At 40.6% G+C, this 16,125-nt stretch overlaps 1 protein-coding gene across 3 annotated transcripts in view; it reads left to right on the forward strand.

Moving 5' to 3' along the window:
• The first annotated feature begins 975 nt into the window (after positions 1 to 975).
• The window catches only part of LOC140454988 (uncharacterized), a 47,717-nt gene continuing 32,567 nt past the window's right edge, over positions 976 to 16,125 (forward strand). Inside the window, exons 1-7 of one of the 3 annotated variants that reach the window (XM_072549666.1) lie at positions 979 to 1,025; positions 4,130 to 4,189; positions 5,125 to 5,217; positions 5,883 to 5,961; positions 7,968 to 8,082; positions 13,662 to 13,846; positions 14,832 to 14,986. In XM_072549666.1, coding sequence (XP_072405767.1) covers positions 4,164 to 4,189; positions 5,125 to 5,217; positions 5,883 to 5,961; positions 7,968 to 8,082; positions 13,662 to 13,846; positions 14,832 to 14,986 — 653 coding nt within the window. In that variant the 5' untranslated portion in view covers positions 979 to 1,025; positions 4,130 to 4,163. Of the gene's footprint in view, positions 1,026 to 4,129; positions 4,190 to 4,802; positions 4,858 to 5,124; positions 5,218 to 5,882; positions 5,962 to 7,967; positions 8,083 to 13,661; positions 13,847 to 14,831; positions 14,987 to 16,125 lie in introns of those variants that run through there. The other 2 variants (XM_072549672.1, XM_072549680.1) reach the window with 2 other exon arrangements.

Raw genomic sequence — 16,125 nt, forward strand, 5'->3', positions numbered from 1 at the left:
ATAACAGGAATACTCCTTCAGCCTGGGATAATTATTGATCAGTCAACAAATGGAAAGAAGTGAAGGTCTCTTTAATTTCCACATTATAAATGGAGTGGTTTGTTTTGTAATCTCTGTCACATTTATAGAGTGTGGTGAAGCCAGCCCGCAAGGAGGGCATGTTGCTGACTGATTTTAAAAACAGGCCTGTGATTTGCTTTGGACTTGGGGAGAAAATAACTTGCTTAAGACTCTAATAGAAACAAATGAAATAGTAAATGGTATGGACATGGGTAATCTGAAAGACTATTCTAAATTAGACTGAGGATAGAGCTAGGAAGGATTAGTAAAAGATAATGATCATAACCAGGAGGTTCCTCATGTAGAGGGCAAACACTTGGAAGAGTCACCCTGATAGTGGATTAAAAAACATATTTTTGTCAAGGTCTCTACATGATAATAGTCTGAGTTTTGCTGGATGGAGGAATAAGGTGACTTTAACAAACGGTATTGTTCATGCCTAAATACTTTTCGATGTAGAGAAATGACAAGGGAATCGCCGTGAATAATTTGAAATGTGGGCGATTCAGACTTCGAGTGGACAAATGAGCGGGTTGTTTGTGAGATTGTTCGTGGGATATGTACAGTTATCATTCCCAACAAATGAGGGGGAAAAAATGAAAATCATTCCAGTAAAGTGATGCCATTGACAAGTATAGAAAAGCGGGCCCAGTTTTAAAAGTAGTTGAATTTTATTTGAGTCCCATTTGTGTAGTTTCCGAGATTATTCAGTGCTCTGCCGTTTGTGAATCCTCTTGCAACATCAGATTCTACATCAAAACAGTAAAAGAGAGAACCTGAAAAGTCCAGGAATCTACGTTGTCCCCGATTACAATGAGTACCGTTCAATTAAAAAAAGTCGTAAAATCACCTTGCGTGAGGAACAGGTACAATAGCATCATTTCCTGGGTCAGACGGATGTTTGATTCCTCTTAGTAACGAAGCGCTGAGAAAACTGCAACTCAGGAGCAGTTCAGAGTCTGCAGGTATGTGTTGCTGCTTTAATTTGTGAGTTAATGCAGAGAAGTGCCATTCAAATAACTGGAGAGTCTCAGCATGTGCTGCCATTCAATAGCTGTCCCGCCCGTGCGATTTTTATCCGATTTGTAGGTTTCAATCAGTTCTGGTTAAAACTGCAAATTCTGAGGCTTTATCATTCTTTCAAACAGATTTTGTGCCACAGTTGATTGGTTTCAACTTTAATTGTGCTTTTAATATTCCAGAGGATCGGCAGCGATGTTTCTGATCAAGTTAATGTGAGAATTGCCCAGCTACCAAAAATGCCAATGGAGAACCGGATAGGGGATTGTATACTGAGAACAAAGAAGCACCATGACACAATGCAAAATGACGTTAATAAACTCTCAAATAATTGGCAAATGAGTTTCATTATAGATAAGTGTAAAGTGGTACATTTTGGTAGGAAGAACAAGGGGACCACGTGCACCTTTTTACAATGAGAGTTTAGATGGGGAAGAGCAGCAAATAGTCTAGGGCCCAAGTCAGTAAAAGTTGCAAGTCATGTTCATAAAACTATTTAAAAATAATTAAAATACTGGTAGTTCTTTTCCAGATGGATTTGATTTAGAAGCACACAGATTATTTTGAATGTGTATGGATCCTTGGTTAGACCACACTCGGAGCTGAACTTTGCAGTTCCCCACTGGCAGCTTAGCAGGCAGGGAGGAGTGCAAAAACAATCTCTGGATGACCTACTAGCCACCCTCTCACCCATTTCTGACCTGACTGCAAATTTATGGAGGCTAGGTGAGACCTCCCAAGTGCTCCATCGCCAACCTGCCTTCCATCATGATGTCCTCATGGGAGGTTCCTCTCAGTTGTACAGACAATGCTGGAATCAATGAAGGTCATGGTACAAGGACACCTGAGAAATCTCGTGATTGGAAAAAGTCAAGACAACTGAATGTAAAGGAAGTAATTTGCTAAAATTAACTTGCAACTTGAGTGGATAAGACCATAAGATGTAAGAGTGAAAGTTGAGAAATACAGGATGTATTTGGATTTTCAAAACAAAATTCAATCAGGTGCTGCACAAGAGGTTATTGCTTGAAATTAAAGATCATAGAAGCATGTCAATGAGAATCAAGAGTTAGTTGATGGACAGAAATTGAGAGTGGGTATAAATCAACCATCTCTGGTAAACTGGCTTTAACCATTGGGGGAACCGCAAGAATCAGTGCTTCAGTCTCAACTATTTCTAATCTACATCAATAATTTAGGGGGGGGATTGAGTGTGATGTATCCAAGTTGGATGACAACAAGTTGGATAGGAAAATAAGCTGTGAAGGGAGTGCAAAAATGTTGAAAAGGACAGACTGGGTAAGTGAAGAGCCAAGCTGGAGTCACATGTAGGCAAGACTAGGTGAGGATGGCAGAATTCCTTAGTGGGCTAGACAGATTTTTCAGCAATCATTTCATAGCAATCAGTAGATTTTTAATTCCAGATTTTTTTTTATTGAACTCAAATTCCACCGTCTGCTGTGGTGGGATTCGAACCTGGGTCCCAGAACATGAGATGAGTTTCTGGATTAATAGTCTGGTGATAATATCACTGAACCATTGGCTTCCATAATGCATGTTCACTAATGGATTCTTGAGATGTGGGGCTTGTTGTGCAAGGAAAGATTGAGTAGCATAGTCTTTTATTTCCCAGAATATTTTTAAAAAGAGAGGTGATTTCATTGTGGCATATAAAATTAATGAGGGGCTTAAATGGGTCAGTACTGGGAAGATGTTTCACTTCACTGAGGAACTGTTGAAGAAAGCCTCGAGAGGCAGACATTGAGCATTAACCAATTTATTACACAATGCAGCATGGGAAGACCACCGTTCTAAGTATGGCTCGGCAGAACTCCGATGTACAGCAGAAAGTTACAAGACTATATAGAAAACAAGACAGGGCTGAAACACAGGCTGACCATTAATCAAAAAGTGTCAGGATGGTCCAAGGAGATACCGAATCAGGGGTCTGCCCTTAGAGATGCTCCACATTCTACCAGTAAACAGGACTGAAAGTTATCACCTAACATGCTGTTTACAGAGATCCATGACAAATGCAGGACAGATGTCCTTAATTAGAGGAACAACACACATTGGCAATATATCATAGAGTGAAGCTAATTGTCAAGAGGAGCTGCCTTTGAACAATTAAGCTATACGCCAGCAATGCATCACAGTGAGAAAGGAACTAAGCTATGTGTGAGAAAGCCTCCCATAGCTGCATGCCAAATACTATTGATCTGCTAGGTGAGGGGCACTTCCACAAAATGGTTTCTTAACCAGGAGGGAAGCCATAGCCCAGAATACGTCTTACACAGGAACCTAAAACTAGGAGTCTCAATAAAGGGTTGGTCATTTAGAATGGAGTAGAAATTTCTTCTCTCAAAGAATTTTTGAATTTTCTGCCTCAAAGCGGTGTGAATGCTCAGCTGTTCAGTGTGTTCAACTAAGAAAATTAGAAAGAAGGAAGTCTTAGGATATAGGGTTAATGTAGGAATATATACCTGATGTTTAAAAAAAAGTTAGTTACGGTCTTAGTGAATGGCAGAGCAGGCTTAAAGAGCTAAACACCCCGATTATTTCAATGCATTCATACTTCTTATTTCTCACAAGCAAATGCTGAAGTCAGAATCCTGAAGTTAACTGCCATCCTTTGGCTCTTCTATCATTTTTCTCTTTGTTCCAGTCATTTCCCCCAGGTCAGCATTTGCCCTACTACCAAAAGAGTTCTCCACCAATGCCAGCTGCCAACTACCACCAGTTATCAAGAGATGGTAGTCCACCGCTCACTGATGTGGAAGTCCTACCTCAGAAAGCTGCCATTTAATCTGATTGGCTGATAGCTCTATCATCCCAGAGGGGAATTACTAGCTTCCTCATCGGGCCCAGCATTTACGTAACATGAATTTTAACAACAATTTATCAGTCCAAGGCTATAAAATTATCCAAGAGCTGATTGAGAATTGCATGAGCAATTCATTATTATTGAAGAAACTGTGGAATGTGTGGAATTGTTCCCAAATAGTCCCACTTCTAACCTTCCTGTTTTGTTGCTTTTCTACTTCCTCAGGCTCATCTGGAAAAGGAGTTAATTGGTACTCAACATGAGCACTTTTCCCAAACGGTTCAAGTAAGATTACACAAAATAAATGTTTTTTGTTTACTTTTGTTAAGTATTTTTCAGAACATAATCTAACCACCGCCCTTTGACATTCAATGACATAACTATCACAGAATCCCCTACTATCAACACCCTTGGGGTTTCCATTAACATAGTGGCAACAAGAACAAGTCACAGGTTAGGAATACTGAAGTGAATAACTCACCACCTGACTCCCTAAAACCTGTACACCATCTACAAGGCAGAAATCAGGAGTATGATGGAATATTCCCCACTTGTTTGAATGAGGTCAGCTTCAACACCATCCAGGATAAAGCAACTTGCTTGATTGGCACCCCATTCAGAAGCATCCACTCCCTCCACTACTAATGCTCAGGAACAGCAGTGTGTACTGATTTACAAGATGCATTGAAGAACTTCACCAATGTCCCTTCGATAGTACCTTCCAAACCCACAACCACTTCCACCTGGAAAGATAAGAATACCACCACCTGCAAATTTCCCTCTAAGCCACACACCATCCTGACATGGAAATGTATTGGCATTCCTTCAGTGTTGCTAGGCCAAAATCTTGGAAAAACTTCTTGAATGGCATTGTGGGTCTTCCTACAGCACATGGACTGCAGTGATTCATGAAGGCAGCTTACTTCCTCTTTCTCAAGGGCAACTAAGGAAAGGTAATAAATGCCAGTCCAGCCAGCAATGCTAACATCCCACAAGTATATAAAACAACTTAACAGTGGAAGTACCTCGTGTCTACCTAATGTGGGGCAAATTAGATAATTCATCATGGATAATATTGTAAGGGAAACTCAGGCTGGCTTGTTTGCTGGAAAAAAATGTTCTTACATAGAAAATATTGTGTATTCTGACTACTTTTATAAATATTTGTGAAAAAATACCGTATTAGCATAATACACAAATGTCTTTCTTTCCTTCCATAGTTCAGCAGAAAGCCCTTTGGCTAGTGTTGAAACTGAGTTCATTAAGAATCTCCAGCAACAGATCTATTATCTAGAACTTGAAGCCAACTTTCTATATCCTTTCCAAATCAAGTTTGTTCTTGTATTTTCTGCATAATTACTAAACAATCACTCGGTGTGCTCTTTTATTTATTTCTAGATTATACATGGCTCAGTGGCTTTAGGTCATGTCCCTGATTTGACGCTCATTCAAACTATTCTAAATGGGTAAACGTCAGGCCATATATCAAATACGATCCATTGAAGCAATGTAACAGTCCATTCAATGCAATGAAAGGCTCAGCCAGTCCTAATGCCAGAAGGGCACCTTGATCATACAAACATGCCAGGCATTGCCAATGTCAGTGATTAAAACTGTTTATAGTCAGATTTCCAAAACTTCTCATCAGGCTTTCAGCTTTGAATTTGAGGAAAGCTAATGAAGTTTTGTTAGAAAGTGTAGGAGGGCCAAATAGCATTGGTCTCTGAGGAAGTACAGAACTGCAAATATCACAATTCTGGCAATATTATAGCCACGGTTTGACAATATTCTTTTGTAAGTTGAAAGTGTTGCCTTTCTCTTTACTAAGTATAAGTGACTGAGAATATTTAACTGATATTTAGAAATTTGGAACAAACCAAGGTAGACTTTTAGTAAAAGGAACCCAATCTCAAAGTGGTACCATAATATTACTCATTATCTGCTTGCTTTTGTTTTTAATATCTTAACCAAAACATACTCGCACTCAAACAAAAAAATCTACCACCCTTCAACCAAAGGTAGAATTGGAAGCAAAGAGAATGTTACAGAAGCTACAGGTAATATCTTTTCTTAGCAAATCATTTTAATTGCTGCTGCATAACCTAAATTTCAATATGGTGGTATGAGGAATGTGTGCAGAGGGAAAGTTGACTTATTAATAGAAGCATGACAGGACAGAACCTGCCATCCCCCACTCCAATGATCAATCTGCCCAATAAATAGTTTGTAAGTTTATCTGTGCAACGTAGCATGTACTAGATTTTATCTTGGACAAAAGTGGCAGATGGAATACAATGTGGGAAAATGTGCTGTTTTGCACTTTGATTTGAAGGATAGAGATGTAGTCTATTTGTGAAATGGGGAAAGGCTCCGGAAATCTAAAATACAAAGGGACTTGTGAGTCCTACTTCAGGAATCTCTTACAGTTAACATGCAGGTTCAGATGGCATAGCAAACACGATGTTAGCATGCATTTTGAGAGGACAAGAATACGAAAGTAGAGATGTACTGAGATGAGGACGAATTTCTTCAGCTAGAGGGTGATGAACCTGTGCAGCCCATTGCTGCAGAAGGCTGTGGAGGCCAAGTCATTGAGTGTCTTTAAGACAACGATAAATAGGATCTTGATCAGTAAGGGAATCAAGGATTATGGAAAGAAGGTAGGAAGAACAGGGTTGAAAAACAGGATTGATCAGTCACGATTGAATGGCAGAGCAGACTTGATGAGCTGAATGGCTGTAATTCTGTTCTAATATCTTGTGGTGGGCCAGACTGATCTCCAAGTCACCGCCCATTTTAATTCCCCTTCCCACAACCTTTTCGACATGTCCATCCTCGGCCTCCTCCATTGCCACAGTGAATCAGACCGCAAATTGGAGAAACAACACTTCATCTTCCCTGGGCAGCCTACAACCCGGAGAATTCAACATTTGAGTTCTCCAATTTCAAACAACCTTCCCATCCATCTCCTGACTCCCTTTTCAGCCCTGCCGTCTCCCTTCTGTTCCATCTACTGAGCCTTCCTTCCAGCTACCAACTGGAGAAATTCCTTCCATGGACCAGTCAAGTCGTACTTATCACCTTTGTTCACCTATCACTACCTCACCATTCAGCCCCTTTCCCAACCCAAACCACCCCCCCTCCCCATCTCCCTTATCTGCTGTTCCCCTACCCACCTCCATTCCTGAAGGGTTATACCCGAAATGTTGACTTCCCCACCTTATGATTCTGCCTCGCTTGCTGTGTTCTTCCAGCCTCCTGCTTGTCTACTCTGTACTACTTGGCAGGGAAGGTGATAGACATGATGTCCCAGTAAACCTCAAAGTATTGGGGGTTAAAACCTGCAGTTCTTCTGGAGGTAAGCTGGAAAGGTTGGAAATCAGCTCCAAAAAAATCATCTCTATTGAAGCCAGTCATGTTTCCTGGGAGCAATGTTGATGATAACAAACTCTCAATACTAACAGTTGCTGAGTACTTAAACCTCAAAAGAGGGGCCAATCTATTAGCAACTTGCTGAATGACAAATGTGCCTCTGTTTGTGGACCCAAACTGGAATTTTGGCCTCTATTACCCAATCCCAAGTAGGATTGGATTGATGATGGTTGCCATGTTGCAACTTTGACCCTATGCCACTTATTTTGCTGAAAATAACTATTCACTGGATGGCTTTCTATCCACATGATAACAAGAATTTAGATGATTGTATTTTTAGCAATGTATCTGAGGAACAGATGCTTTAAATGGGAGTAAAATAGTGCACTGCAGAGGGTGACCTATCAAGACTTATTCCTCAGACAAGGCCTTGATAAGCAGATTAACTAATCATTCTCTCTTTGGTGTTTGTGGAATTTTGCTGTTAACAAATTGCTGTCACTTTTTGCTACATCTACAATAGTGACTACACTTCAAAAATAGTTGAGCCATAAAATTCCATAGGCTCCTGCAAACATGAATTGTTACTTTTTTTGTATTAAAGACTCGATTCAAGTATTGGGGAAAAGAACTGAAATATTTTATTGATCATGACTGATCAAGCCCTTTTATCAATTTGTATGTTATTCAGGAGATGCGTTCTCAAGTTGATGGTCTACACTTAGAACTGAAAAGAAAAGAAGCCAATTTAAACATGTTGCAGACTCAAAAAGAGAAACTCAGCAATGAATTTAATCTCTCAGAAGGCAAGTTCTGTGGTTAGCTCATGAAGTACAGGTAGTTCTGGGATAATGTATGTTTCAGCACTGCGATTTGGCTGTAATGTCACTGAAGAATTAGGGAATGGTATTTTGGAGAGTGCTTGCCTCCTTTGGCAATAGCGTGATTCCAGCCAGGATCAGTTTGCGCACTTTGTTCTGTGCATGTGCCAGTGTCTGCACTGAAGTCTCTGTGTCATCCTGCGCATGCGCCGATGTCAGCTTCTGACAGAGCAGCTTTCTCTGAGAGGTACTGGACAAAGAGTAGCTTTCTTAACATTTTTTTAGATGCAGTGTTAAATTTATTTTTGTTTCATTAATAAATGTGATTTTAACCTTCATCCAGGCTGTGCTATACTTTGTGTAGATGTTTGGGTAATCTTTGAGCAATCGTGAATGATATTTTTTGCGGGTCTGCCCCTAACCTCACTTTTCCCATAAGCCCTATTATTTCTATTGTGTGACGTTTTTATGAAGCAAGGTTTCGCTGGATCGCAACTACGGCATTATTGGAGAACAATCCGTAAGCAAATTCTTTTTTGCTTTTTTAAAAATTTTTATATATATATATATATATATATGCTTAATTTTAAAGTTGATTTTACACCACCAAAATCTTGCATTTATACAGTGTATTTAGCAGAATAAAACATCCCCATGAAAGTTTCAGAATGCAAAACTTAACACTGAGCCATGTCAGGAAGAGAGCGAGTTAAACAATAATGAAGTAAAATATGAAACTCAGCAAGAGAAGAGGCCCGACACTGAAAGGAGAGGCAACTGAGTGATATGTAAAGTACAGCAATATTGAAGCCTTGGGACAAGGAGGAGAGAGACCTGAATGATAGCATTGTGAAATGTAAGTAATGGCAGCGGAGGAATCCTGAGATCAGAAGGGGCAGCTACTGGGCAAGAATAAAGTCAGTGATTCAAGCCTGACAGCACAGCTGGGATGAGTGCAGAAGAGGTGGGAGCTGACACTAATTCAAAACATTGAAGAGTGATGTGAGAATCAGTGCAGAGAAGGAGGCGAGGCGGAACCGAAAGGAAGGAAAGCTGCATTTTAAAAATAGAGGTTATTAATTTTAAATCTTAAGTCTTTAAGTCTAAGTTTTACTTCTGTTACATTTAGATAAGATAAGTTGCATATCCCTAAGTTGGCACCAGTCTAGCTTGGCAGTCTCTGTGGTCTGACAGGTAACAAGATGATCAGGTGGAAAGCAGATACTTTAATGCTGCACAGCATTTATTTTTAAATTGTGCTGAAAAGCTCCCATGACCCTGAAATGTGACTTTCCATCTTCCTGCAAATCCTCTGGCCCAGCAAAGACTCAGTCCCAGGTTTGGGTGACTTACGAGACACATAGGAAGTGAGGCAGGCCACCTCAGACATGATAAGTGCATATCCTGCTTGCCATGGGAATTCTTGGAAGTGTCTCAGGCCCTAAACAACCACGTGCAGGAAGTATTATCAGCTGCAGAGGTTTGAACTCTAGCCATAGCCCAACCTCTGCCTCACTGGCTCAGTGGCAGAGCAGGATAATGAGGAGGACAAAAGAGGGATTGTGATAGGGTATTCGATGCTCTGGAACAGACAGGCATTTCTGTGGTTGCAGTTCTGATTTCAGGATGCTATGTTGTGCTTCCTTTGTGCCATAGCCAATGATATCCCTGAGTGGTTGCAGAGCACTGAGTGGCTAGGATACAAAACCAGAGGGTGTGGTTCGATACCAGTCTCAATTACAGAGGGAGAATGGGGAGTAAGATCCCACACACACATTTTACAGAACTAGGAAATGAAATTAAAACTCAAGAACTCAAATATGGTCTTTGCCAGATACTCCTGGTGTCATGTATCAGTGAGGACAGAAATAGGAAAACAGGGCAAATTAATGTGTGGCAGCTGAACTGTGCAGGAGGAAGAAATTTAGGTTCATGGGACATTAGCTTTTCATGCTATTCCATGAAGCATGGCAAGAACCAATATTATTGCAGGGAAGTTTGCTGGCACACCTGGCAAGTGTTCACACCAGCTTGGCAAGAGAATGAGAAGATGATTCCACATATGGAACAGTGAGTAGCAAAACTTCAAATAGAAGGCAGAGTTTCAGTTCGCGAGCAAGAGTGACGGGGGCAGAAAAGGCTAGAAAACAAACAGAAGTTGTTCAGAAATTAATCGTATACACATCAATTTAATGGGCTGGATTTTCTGGCAGGTTTGAAGGCAGGAACTCGGTAAATTCAGAGACTAGCTTACCTGCTGCCTGCCTTCAGTAGCGGTTGTATCAGGAGCAGTGATGGCACTGGATGGTCTGCAAACAGATATAGGCCCTTAAGAGGACCTGCTTCATGACAACATCCCACTGCTGCCAAGAATTAACCAGCAACAGGAAAGGCCTACATTCATGGGCTGGTGGTGAAAAGGAATGGGTTCCTCCATAACAGATTCAATGGCATTATTAGAGGGCCGCTACTAAGATTTTATCTCCACAAAAGGTTGCCTACTCCAACTGGCTCTGTCTCACTCCAGCTCCTGTTGCCTTCGCAGTGATCTGCCACTTGATACCTGACAAGACCTCAAACACTGACTAAAATACCAGACAAACATTGCACACGTCTGTTCAAAAGTGCTGGAGAGCTGTGGCTGATTGGCCTGACATTTCTTCACAACCAGAGAAAACCCAAGCCTTTGTCCCAATCCTAAAGATATTCACCATATTATATTTTTATCATTGTCTAGAGAGTATGCTGCTTTCTCTCTCATCTATTCTTGCACTTGTTTGTAATTAATATGCTGTAAATTCAACTGTTTTATATTCAAGTTCAGTATTTTGCAATCACTTTACCTTTTTTACCTTGATGAGGCTTGGAAAATATCACAGTCCCCAAGATTTTGTTCGGTAGGTGAGTAAGAAAGGCCTATCCATAGCACTTACTCCTTGTGCTCATATCCAGTCGTCAAAATTGCTTTGCTTTACTCTTTCAAATTCAGTATAATTTGGCCAAAGCAATTTCATTTAAGTTTTGAACCCTTTGCCTGTATACTGCAGGAACTTTTACATACCTATCAGAATAGCCTTTCTTACTTGTCCTAATCCATCAAAACCACTTCCAATAGTGACACACAAGTTTCATGTACTCCACACACCAACTGTTTCCGAATGGGCAGTGTTTAGTTTTTCTGACCACTTCAGGTGTTTAACTACTTTTTCAGCTCAACTTAAAAAAAAAGTTGCCACATTTATTTTCCTCAAATGTTGGTAAGGCCTGTCCAAATTTAAACATATCCTTACTGGACTTAGGTTATGGTGTTTTCACCCCCCTCATCATAACCATCATCTTCATTTGAACCTCTTTTCTTTACTAGTCCGATAATGCCCATTTCTGGATTAGTGGTGCTGGAAGAGCACAGCAGTTCAGGCAGCATCCAAGTAGCTTCGAAATCGACATCTCAGGCAAAAGTCCTTCATCAGGAATAAAGACAGTGAGCCTGAAGCGTGGAGAGATGAGCTGGACTAGGGTGGGGGTGGGGCGAAAGTAGCATAGAGTACAATGGGTGAGTGGGGGAGGGGATGAAGGTGATAGGTCAAGGAGGAGAGGGTGGAGTGGATAGGTGGAAAAGAAGATAGGCAGGTAGGACAAGTCCGGACAAGTCAAGGGGACAGTTACTGAGCTGGAAGTTTAGAACTAGGGTGAGGTGGGCGAAGGGGAAATGAGGAAACTGTTGAAGTCCACATTGATGCCCTGGGGGTGAAGTGTTCCGAGGCGGAAGATGGGGCGTTCTTCCTCCAGGCGTCTGGTGGTGAGGGAGCGGCCGTGAAGGAGGCCCAGGACCTCCATGTCCTCGGCAGAGTGGGAGGGGGAGTTGAAATGTTTGGGCCACGGGCCGGTGTGGTTGATTGGTGCGGGTGTCCCGGAGATGTTCCCTAAAGCACTCTGCTAGGAGGCGCCCAGTCTCCCCAATGTAGAGGAGACCGCATCGGGAGCAACGGATACAATAAATGATATTAGTGGATGTGCAAGTAAAACTTTGATGGATGTGGAAGGCTCCTTTAGGGCCTTGGATAGAGGTGAGGGAGGAGGTGTGGGCGCAGGTTTTACAGTTCCTGCGGTGGCAGGGGAAAGTGCCAGGATTGGATGGTGGGTTGTTTGGGGGCGTGGACCTGACCAGGTAGTCGCGGAGGGAACGGTCTTTGCGGAAGACGGAAAGGGGTGGGGAGGGAAATATATCTCTGGTAGTGGGGTCTGTTTGGAGGTGGCGGAAATGTCGGCGGATGATTTGGTTTATGCGAAGGTTCTATTCGTTCTCTGTTAGAAATTCTAGTTCCAGTTTGTCATCTCTCTTTTCTTCCTCAAGTTCAAGATTTTTAATCTCCAGTTCTCCTCTCCTTCATTTCCAATTTCAACAATCTTTTGCTTTCTTTCTTTGCTAGTTAGAGTTCTATTTCTAATTGCTTTGTTTTTTTTCTCATGTTCAAATTATTTTAGCTTTAAGTCCATTGTAACTAACTCTAATGGGAGGTGTGCACTACTCCACAAGCCATATCAAAAGTATAAATGTTTTACTTAATCAAAATGTTCAATTTGGTTTTATTTTTTACTCTTATCTAAAATGAGACTTTATTTATTTTACTCAACAAAATCAAAATAACCCATTATTCAAAACAAACTTAGCCTTCAAGCAAGTGGCAAAACTAATTCTGAACTAAGATACCATCCAGATTTAAAGTAAATTACCGTTTAGTCCTAAACATGCAAATTCGTACAGAGACAGGACAAGACACAACTTGAGAGGTATTATGGGATGGGAAAAATAAGGAAAATACGAGGGAGAATTAGGTTGACTTTTCAGTTGCTTTACTTTCTTATCAACTGGATAAAGTTTCTATCAATAGCAGAGTGATGGAAGATCTTTCATTTGGGTGGAAGATAGTTAGATCCTTGGGTTGCGATTACCTTTCAGTGTTTGAGGATATCAGAGATGCTGATGTCTCGAATTTTCTGATTCCCAGAAAGTAATTCAGAGATACTTCTTCAGATAGCTTTCTTTGAAGGATTGCCTTTAGACAGAGAGAGAGGAGATGCCAGCTTTCTTCCAACAGCTTCCAAATTTGTAGCGAAACAGAAAACAGACATCCAGGGCTTTTGCTAAGCGACAATGAAACCCTAGATCCTAAGAACTTTTTCAGGTTTGTCTATCAAGCCATTTCTTATCTCTCTTTTCAAGCTTTGGTTTATCGCCTTCTGCAAAGTTATTTGCTTTTCCAGTTAGCAGCTAACAGCCCCACAGTGCTTGGCAATTGACTTTTTGTCCAAACAGTTCAGTTTTCAAGTCTCATAATCCATAAATATATGTTTTTAACAGTGGAAATGCAATATTTATTGTTGTGCCCAGTAGGATATCATTTTCATCAGCTTACTTTGTTTACAAAATGACAAATCTGCCCATGCATAACTGCAGTAAATGTTTACAATATGTTGAAATTAAGTTAAATTAATTTTGAAATGTTTTCTCAAATTGGTGCCTTCACTGGTAGTTAACGGTATAATTTATTTATAACATGCAGATTCTTATTTGAAGGAAAAGCATTCTCTTGTGGAAGAAATACTACAGATGAAGAAAATGAAGGAGATCACAGACATGGCCCTCTCTCACAAAGAAATGGAATTGCTGCAAAGCAAACAGGAACTGGAAAGACAAGTCACGAAACTAAAGAACAATCAGCATAAAGTTACAGTTATAAAGCAACAGGTTAGTTCAGCATGTCTTTCAGTACCCAAGTTTAGTAAAATTAAGTAGTTGATAGTTCAAATTAAGCAATGACACATTAGAGTGCAGTTGCAAATTAGCAAGCAGTATGTATGCCTATTTGCAAAATTAGTCACTTAAATATGCAAACCTTGGCATCTACATCAATTGTTAATGCCCTATTTGCAATATTGCATTACACAAGAACATTGGAGGAACTTTACTAGCTGCCCTTGAAGGCTATTCAAAAATTGACCTGAAATGGTTTAATTTTATGGAGCCAGTTCTATGCTGCTCCTTCCCACAAGAAAACCTCAACACCTAGCCAGATCATTTCAAGGCACACAAGATCAACAATATCTCCTCACCTCCTTCCGAACAGACTGACCTGCCAGCTGGTTGGCTATTCATTGGAGCTAGTCACTGTCCCAAATTCTCATAACTACTAGTCCATTGGTACCCACAGCACTCCCTAAATGAAGCCCTCCAGGCCTACTAGCAATCTACTGATGTTGTCTGACTCTGGAAGGAAGAACACACACCGAGGTATAAACGCCAGGTGGAATAGTTTGATTCAGTGTCCCACATCAGTCTGTTGTTGTTTTTATTTAACACAAGAATAGCCTTCTTCAAAATTTCCAGAAGCCAAAATATCCATCCAAGAATTTAAATTTCTAGCAATTCGTCCAATGCATTCAGAATACTTACCTGTAGTGTCCCTGGACCCAGAGAGCCTACTCAAAAGTGCTTGATCCTGCAACCTCTTTGAATAAGGCCAGATCCTGATACTCCATTTCTATGTTCCCAGATCTCAAGGCCACTCCTATAGCTAATATAGAGTGATCCTCTTCATACTAACTGGCACAACTCAGTTTATGGTCTTTTATGAATCCTGCATCTCACTGTAAACACAGTAATTAAGTTGAACATAGTGTAAAAATTTAAACCACACCAATTTGGTTGACTTTATTTGTTTGAACGTTTTCAGATTGAACAGAGATCAGAGCAAGAGAAGATGATTGGGACACAACTAGGAGAAAAGAGTCTAGAGCTATTAAAAGTGCAGTCAGCTCTCCAGGAGCTGGAGGAAAAGTACTATTCAAAGACAGCCACAATGCAGGATAAAATTACACGTGATTTCAGGTACTAGCTTGTTAAGAAGAGATCAAAATTTAAGCTAACCAATCAGATCAAGAATTCCAAAATGATACTATACTTTATTGCTATGCTATGTTTTTCCACTGAGCTTGATTAGCATCTTAACTTTTTTTGGAATAGAGAAAGAACATTTGATACAGGGGGTTAATTACTTGCACACCTAGTCATTTGCATTCAGAGTATATTGAGAACTTTGTTTGTGTTGCTGACAAAAATAATACCCAATGAACACAGTCCACCGATTTCTCAGCAACAAACCCAAACAAGTAGACAAAACACATCCAGAAACCCTAGCCATTCTCCCCTACATCAAAGACATCTCGGAAATGACTGCCAGTGTACTCAGACCCCTTGGCAACATGGTATCCCACAAACCCACCAACACACTAAAACAGCAGCTGATGAACTTGAAAGACCCTATACAGACAATGAGCAAAACTAATGCCATTTACAAAATACCGTGCAAGGACTGTAACAAACACTACATTGGACAGACAGGCAGAAAACTAGCCAACAGGATACGTGAACATCAACTAGCCACAAAAAGACATGACCCTCTCTCACTAGTATCCTCACATACAGATGAGGAAGGACACCACTTCAACTGGGACAACGCATCCATCCTAGGACAAGCCACACAAAGATACACACAAGAATTCCTAGAAGCGTGGCATTCCAACTGGAATTCTATCAACAAACACATTGAGTTAGACCCCTTGAGAAAAGGAACAAGAAGTGACTTCACCACTGGAGGTAATATCACCACAGAAAGTGACATCACCAACCCAAAGAAACCCAAACCTGTAAATAAAAAGCAGGAATTTTCAGCCTTGCTTTGCTTGAGGCCCACTGAAGATGTTACCTAATAAGGTAACGAAACGTCTGGAAATGAACCTTTCAGCTCAGTGAGCAAGCCTACATCCAAAACTTCAACCTGAGCTACAAATCTTCTCAAAACTCACTAACCTCTCCCATATAAAGGACCAGTATATGGAGTCCTGAATGTTTCCCATGCTGCTGCTGCTAAATAGTTGTACCTCTGCGTTCAGAAAGAACAAAGTATATTTGAGGAGCAAGCTTAAAAAAATATAAAAACTCTGGAAATGCACCCAGCAGGAATTAAA

This window comes from Chiloscyllium punctatum, chromosome 3, assembly GCF_047496795.1.
Source record: "Chiloscyllium punctatum isolate Juve2018m chromosome 3, sChiPun1.3, whole genome shotgun sequence".
Classification (NCBI taxonomy): Eukaryota; Metazoa; Chordata; class Chondrichthyes; order Orectolobiformes; family Hemiscylliidae; genus Chiloscyllium; species Chiloscyllium punctatum.